Below are 7,360 nucleotides of genomic sequence, written 5' to 3'. Positions count from 1 at the left end.
TGCTTGCACCTGTTTCTCAAGATTTGAGGTTAAACACGTGGAAAGTGGGAATTAACTTGGGTACCACTGACCCTACGCTCTGTTTTCGGCTGGAAGGGGTCTGGTGGAGAGAAGGGGCCTGTTCGGGGGTCGATGGGCCCCTTGTCCCCAAGACCTCGGGATCCACCTACGCCCTGGCATTTTATCAATGGCCCCGCGTGGGAAAGCGGCGGCCTGGCCCCGCCCCCTGGCGCGGAAGCCCCGCCCCCTCTCTTCGGGCGCGGCCTGGCCCCGCCCCTGGGTGACGCCATCATCGCGCGCCGGGGCGCCCTGGCGGCGGCGGGCGGCGATGGCGGCGGGGTCGGTGTGGAAGGGGCTGGTGGGGCTCGGCCTGTTCGCCCTGGCACACGCGGCCTTCTCGGCGGCGCAGCGTGAGTCACCGCCGGGGGGGCGCCCCGGGGCACCGGCACCGCCGCGCGGCCCTCGGGGAGCTCCCGGGGCGGGGGCCGGGCCGGGCCGGCATCATCATCATCGTCCTGAGGGGCCAGCCCGCCCGCGGGGGCGGCCCTGCCCTTGGGACTGGGCTGCGGGGAGAGCGGGGCTGGGCCGGGCCGGGCTGCGGGGAGAGCGGGGCTGCGGGGAGAGCGCGGGGCTCGACCCGCAGCAGCGGGAAGGGAGGGGAGAACGGAGGGTGGGAAGGGGGAGCTGCCCCGGCCGGGTCGCGGCTTCAGCGTGGCCTCCACCCGCTGAGCCCCGGCTGCCTGCGGGGGAATCAGCCGCGCTCCAGAGCAGCGGCACCGGGGGCGGCCCGGGCAGGGTCTGGCTGCCCCGTGGCTCTGCAGCCGTGTCTCTGGGGGTTCCTGTTGTTGTTGGGCTGTTTGTTTTCGTGCACAGAGTATTTGATGCGAGCCTGTGTTTCTGTTTTGTAGATCGTTCTTACATGAGGTTGACAGAAAAGGAAGATGAAACGTTGCCCATAGATGTAAGTTTTTGCCATGTGTGAAAGGTGTGACTGTGGGGTGGTTCAGTCTCTCAATTGCTTCCTCTTAATGTGCTAGGCAAGCATAAAGGATAAAGCAGTTTTTAAGCTGCGTTTTCACTGGAGCTCCCTCTGTCAAAAAGAACCATGTCTTTCTTCCCAACTTCCTGAGTGTGTTGTAGTTGTCAGTGAAACCAAACCCCAGATCACACCTCCCTCTCTTTTAAACAACCCTGCAGCATCTTGTCCAGGATTCCCTGGATGTGGCTCAGAGAGCTTTTTCATCCATGACCTCCTTTGCAGCATAAACATCCTGCACCCTGTGGCTCTGGGTGGCTGCCATGTGTTTATCCACTGTGGCTGTTTGATCCCAGCACAACCTGCTTCAGGAAGGGGGCTTTTATTTACTTTATTTGCTTGCTTTTCAAATTTCCACTTCACTTATCTGTTCCCTCTCTGCTTAATCAGAAAGGCAGGGAGGTCTGGTGCCCAGGAGAGGCAGGCACGTGTTCCTGGCAGGAATTTGGGTCCTGGAGGGCACAGAACACAGGGTTTGGTCTCAGGCTCTTGCTGAGGAGCCGTGTGAGTCCATTCAATTGGTGCAACCCAGACCTGTGCAGGGGCAGCTGGAGCTCTGCTGTGCAAATAGGAATTTTAAATCTCCTGTGCCTCAGTTTCCCCACTGCTGGATTGCCCACCTCTGTTTGCTGCCCCTGGATGAAAAGCAGCAGAGATGCTATGTGAAAGCTGAGGTTGTTTGGTAAATGTGCAGAACAGCTGGTGATGTGTGTGCTCCCTGTGCTCCCTCTGTTGCAGATAGTCCTGCAGACTCTGCTGGCCTTTGCAGTCACCTGTTATGGGATAGCACATATTGCAGGGGAGTTTAAAGACATGGATGCCACTTCAGAACTCAAAAATAAGTATGTTTTATTTCTTCTTTTTGTACACACCTGTATCTGCTTCTTTGTCCAAACTGAAATCACTCATCTTTAGCTCAATGTATGCCATAGGCAGTGACCCCAGGGGAACAGCCACACTTGCAAAAGCCAACAGTGTCTTGAGTTTTAGGGAGAGTTAGGTAACAAGCAGAAATCAGATAAACTTGTTGCTTTTCCTCATGTGAAATCCTGCTGTGCAGACTTGGTAAAGGAATAAAATGTGCAGGTGGGAAGTGAAGCTCAGGAATCACCACCTGCTGTCATGAGCTGGTCTCAGACTGCAAGTCTGAGTCACTGGAGTCTCACACAGCAGATCCAAGGCAGGACATCTGAAAGACTTTCAGAAAATAAGGGATTTTGGGCTAAGATTTTGAAGAGGATAGTTGGTTAGAGCATGCCAAGGTCGTAGGTTCAGCTTCTTTATGAGCTGTTCACTTCAGAGCTGGACTCAATGATCCTTGGGGGTCCCTTCCAGCTCAGAATATTCTGTGGCTCTGACAGGAAATTGGATGGGCAGACATTGCCTCTCAGGCCATTTCCAAAACCACAGGGGAGCATGGGAAGTGAAAAAGTCATATAATTGATATTTCAGATATGAGGCTGCCAGAGGGGTGGAAAGCTGAGCACCATCAGGGTGGTGACACCATTGACAGCTGAACAAAGGCTGGCACGTGCTGTGTCTGCAGCAGCACCCACAGGCTGCCCCTGGGCTCCAGAGAGGAAGGGGAAGTTTGTCACGTGGGCATCTTGTGGGCTTTTTCACAACTGTGCATTTCCTCACTGGTTTAGTTTAGAAAACTTCAAAGCAAGCAAGAGTTTGGATTGAAAATTGTATTTTTGTGTCCGAAGTCAATAGGCCCCAGACTGACTGCTCTGAACTCCCTGCTCTGAGAGAGTGTTAACCTTGGCTTTTTGCATTTATTTTGAAGGACATTTGACACATTAAGGAACCATCCATCTTTTTATGTATTTAATCATCGTGGTAGAGTGTTGTTCCAGTCCCCAGACACAGTGAATTCTTCTTCAAACCAAGATGCTTTGTCATCCAGCTCGGCACTGAAATTTCGAAAACTTGAACCTCTGCGCCGCTAAGACTTTTCCAGATGACACCAATAACCCAGGACACTGAGATGTAATATTCAAGTCGGGGATGTAAACACTTTTTTTAATTTCTGGAGCAGTATTTATATTGATCTTCCAGACTTTATAAAATATATATATATATAAATATATATATATAAACTAATGACCTTCTTTGTACACTGTTAATGAGAATGACTGAATTGTGGATTGGCAATGCAGTGTAAATTCTACAGTTATGCTGTGAAACACATCTTCAAAGTTTCAGATATTAAAACGAGTTGCAGCTAACTTAACTTCAGTTAAAACAAAAAGCAAGCTAGTTTTTCCTGCAATTAATGTTCTTTGACAGGAGGGAATGTTTGAGTGTATTTATTTTCTCAGTTTGCTTGCACTACAGTCTATGGATCCCCTCAGAAGTGCTGTGTGCACTGCATCACTGAACAGCAGGAAAAGGGGCAGCACCTGATCCTAGAATGCCTGTGGGACACCAGCACGGTGTGGCAGGGGAACTCAAAGAGATTGCTTTCATTTTTATTTTTTTTACAGTGCTGAAAAACAGTTGTGTGAAGGGTTATTCTTTTTTTCCTGGTTTTTCACTACTACATTATTTCCTCGTTGCCCTCCTTTGTTTCATGTGAGTTGCCCCAGGTTCCCCCAGGCTGCCTGGGCTGTGGCTGTGATTGGTGCTGGTGTGGGGAGGCAGCTCAGCTCATCTGCCACACTCCACATTCTCCAGCTGTGAACTGGGGAATGCTGAACGTTGTGTACGTGCTGAACATGGCATTGGCACCAGGTCCAACCTCCAAGTTATCTTCATATTTAAGTATCAGTAAGAACTGTCCAGGGTAGGGTCCAGCAGCTTGCTCTGTTTGCTGGCACTAATCCAGGGCAGCCACCCCGTTTCTGCCAACAGAGCCTTCCACCTTGGTTTTTCCAGCTGAGCCCCTCGTTGATTTAATATTACTGTCTTGATTTCATGTATTAGAACTGATCATACTGTCCTTAACTCTTACTTATGTCTAAATTATCCCCCCCTCAGGGGCTGAATCAATGCTAAAATCTCTCTTGGCCTGGCTTTTCACCTCCCTGATGCAGCAGAGGGAGGGTAGGGTGAGATACTGGTGGGGCCAGCTAGAATTTGGCCTGGTTGGAGGATGTTTCACTGGCACAGTGGGAACTCAGCCTTTTGTCCTGGCATCTATTGAGTTGTGTTTGGTATTTTTTTTAAACTGTTAAGATCTGTCAAAGGCAAAAAGCTTGGCAAAAATACTGTGTAAACCCAAGTCTCTTTTTCTAGCTCTGCCCGTCCTATGGAGTGGGTGCCCCAGTGCTTGAGCAATATCCATGGCTGCTGCTCTACAATCACTCTAAAGCATCTGGGTTTGACTAAAAAGGGTTCCTCTGCCAGCTGAAAGCATCTGAGCTGCAGGATGAGTTCCCAGAGTGTCCTGGTTCCCCTCTTGCTGGTGTCAGCACCAAAGGCCTCAGAAACAGTACTGGGTCATCCCTCACTGGGGACAGAGCTGTTCCCTTGGGGAGGCTGAACAAGGCCAGGTGACCTCGTGGGGCAGAGGAGAGGCAGAATTAGCAGAGGGAGGGAGAAGCACAGCAGGAGCTCGGTAAGCACTGTCACAGATGGGTTCTGCAGCCGTGGTTGCACTGAGCCCCTTGCAGAGGGCCTTAGAGCAGAGCTGCTCACACAAAACATCTGAGAAGCCTCATTTGTGCTGCTGGAAGGCTGCAGGACCTGCCTGAGGTGTGAGGTGCTGCTGGGACAGGGAGGACATCACCTGCTGCTCAGAGCAGGTCCTGCTGGGAGCACCCTGGGGCTGCCTCAGGGCCCTTCTGGTGAGGAGTAGCCTCACTCTGCAGCAGCAGCAGTTCTATCACAAAGCTGTACAAATTATTTTTTCTTATTGATCTCACAATGTCAAATAAAAATTGATATCCTTAAAGTGTTTGTTTGTTTATTTCTGATCATCCTGCTGCAGCAAATCCCTGGTGGGTGACTATTTAAAAGTGACTGCCCAGCACTGACATGAAGTGATTGCCTTAATTATGGCAGCTCTGTGTGAGAGTGCTGTCTGGCCTGGTGTTCATTACTGGGAGATAAGATCAGAAGGGGGGGATCAAAATAGCTGCAAGTAGCTGAGTAAAACACTGAGGAGGGAAATATTACCAGCCTGGGGATCTGCTTGCCTTTGAGGCTCCTCGTCATCCTCTCTGGCAGAGCTGACATATTTTCTGTCTTCAGTTTAACCACACTAAAGGCTTTTCTACCATGTGCTAATGTACCCTGGCAGCCCACAGGGACAGGCTCCTGCAAGGTCTGGTGTTGCAACAGTCACTGGGGGAAACACTGAGGCTGCTCCCAGGGCGGGTGATAGTTAAAATCCTGCACTTGAGCAAGATCACTTTCCACTCCTTGCTCTGCTTTTCCACTGGGGGAGGAGGTTGAAAAGTTAGCAAAGCACTGGAGGGGTTTGCTCAACTACAACATCCATCAGGATTGCACCAGAGAGAGCAGCAGACTCACCCCTCATCTGCTTTCTGTGCTGCTGCAGTTCTGCACCCAGCGCAGCACACAAGGGGAAAACTCCAATAAAACTGTTTGGGGAAGGGGGAACCTTAACCAGCTCCCAAAGCCACCTCGTGCTTACCTTGCAGCATGGGCTTCTTCACAGATGAGCTTCTCTTCTTCAAAAGCAAAGCAAGAGTGGAGCCAAGAGTTTCTTGAATTAGACTGGAGAGTTTCCAGCCTCGCCCAATGCACATTTACAGCCGTCACATCTTGAATTGCTTTGGCTACAAGCCCTGATATTTCTACTACATCAAATAGTAAAATAAAAAATATGTGCTGGTAATTTCCATTCATTGCTGAAGTAGCAGCTTTAATCTGCATTCATTTTGCAGGGTTTTTGGACTATTGCAATGAGAGTTCAGTGGGGAATTGCTGAGGAGGGCAAGAGTCACTTACACCCTTGCAGGTGGGGGCATGGGGACCTCGGTTTGTGTTGGAGATTTGTCACTCATGCAGCCTTTCCATGTGAGGCTGGAATGGGAGTGCAGCTGGCAGAAGCACTGATTCTAGAGGTCAGTGAGGGCTGAATTGCAGCACCATGTGTGGAAATCCCTCCTGGTCACACATCTGATGTGTCCCCTCTGTGTGTCCCAGACAGAGCCAAAGCTGCAGTTGGCTCCCATATCTCCACTGCTGCCCGAAGTGGAGCACAGCTTTCTCGGGAAAGCTGGCAGCTCACGGCCCCTTCCAGGTGCTCCGGAGCACCCACAGTCCCCCTTGCTGAAGAAAGCAGGGAATTACTATTACTTTCTAACCCTAAAATGATTTTTGGCTTCCTTATCACTCGCTTCCCACAGTTCGGGTTCTGTCACACTTCACCACACTGCAGCACATCTGCCCTTCTCCACCTCTGACACCTCCAGCAAGGACATGACTGTGGGGACAGTGTCCAGCTGGGTACAGCCCCCACCAAGGATGGCACCATTTCTGCTCCCTTTTGCCACCTGCACCAACAGCAGCAGTTTTCCGCCAGACAATTTGGGAAGGCTGTGCCTCACCCCAGAGCATCCAGGGCCACGGTGCTGCCCCCAGGCTCCCTGTGGGAAGCCCCCAGCCGGGCAGGGAAGCTGCAGCTCTGCAGTTCCCTGCTGTCCCAGCCACGCTGTGCCAGACTGGCAGGCTGCCTGCAGAGGGGAAGGGCAAAGCAAGGCTATTTGGAATGTTAAACAAGCAGAAAAGACTTTGGTACCAGCTTTCCACAGCCAGAACTAACAGCAAAGGCAAAACACTCCTTGGATTTGGCCTTGAGGTTCACCTTGAAGCCATAATCACCAGGGGCAGAACCCTGGCGGAAATAAATCTGATATTGCAGCAGGTAAAAGCCTTTTAATCAACCCCAGCTTGGTCCCAGTGACACAATGCCATTTCCAAACACTTCGGACTGCGATGAAAGCTACATCCTTAAAATGGCAGCTAATTAATTTTCCTGTCCTGCTAACTTAATCCTTTTTCCAGCCAAGAAAGGCAAATGGGAGTTCACAGAGCAGCGAGGCAGCCGGAGTCTGGCAGTGTGAGCAGGAACACAAGCCCCAGGGCTCCTTGGCAGGGACCCAGGCTGTGTGGTGTCACAGCTTCCCAGGCCATTCTAATAGGAAGGGAGATGGAAAAAAAAAAAAGAAAAGGTGACATTTGGATTATCAATGGCTCACCCTATGCCAGTGGTCCTGGGGAACCCACAGCCCCCCACACAGAGAGATGTGGATGTTTATTCCCAGTTCATACCCCAGTGCTGCCAGGCACAGCACCCAGCACTGCAGTGCCCTCGCTGCCCAGACTGGTGCTGGCTGAACCAGTTTCCCC

At 51.3% G+C, this 7,360-nt stretch overlaps 1 protein-coding gene across 1 annotated transcript; it reads left to right on the top strand.

The window, feature by feature from the left end:
* Positions 1-252: 252 nt before the first annotated feature.
* MMGT1 (membrane magnesium transporter 1) lies at positions 253-4,934 on the top strand. Its single transcript, XM_074551787.1, has 4 exons — positions 253-410; positions 909-961; positions 1,775-1,878; positions 2,826-4,934. Exons 1-4 carry the CDS (start codon positions 329-331, stop codon positions 2,986-2,988), a joined length of 402 nt encoding a protein of 133 aa, XP_074407888.1. The 5' UTR covers positions 253-328; the 3' UTR covers positions 2,989-4,934.
* The last annotated feature ends 2,426 nt before the right edge of the window (positions 4,935-7,360 follow it).

Source organism: Zonotrichia albicollis, chromosome 14 (assembly GCF_047830755.1).
Source record: "Zonotrichia albicollis isolate bZonAlb1 chromosome 14, bZonAlb1.hap1, whole genome shotgun sequence".
Taxonomy (NCBI): Eukaryota; Metazoa; Chordata; class Aves; order Passeriformes; family Passerellidae; genus Zonotrichia; species Zonotrichia albicollis.
This window is presented reverse-complemented; position numbering and strand designations above follow the sequence as displayed.

Coding starts and splice junctions, on each gene's coding strand:
- MMGT1 (XM_074551787.1), top strand. CDS start 329: ATGGCGGCGGGGTCGGTGTGGAAGGGGCTGGTGGGGCTCGGCCTGTTC. Junction 962..1,774: donor ATGAAACGTTGCCCATAGAT/GTAAGTTTTTGC, acceptor CCTCTGTTGCAG/ATAGTCCTGCAGACTCTGCT. Junction 1,879..2,825: donor ACTTCAGAACTCAAAAATAA/GTATGTTTTATT, acceptor TTTATTTTGAAG/GACATTTGACACATTAAGGA.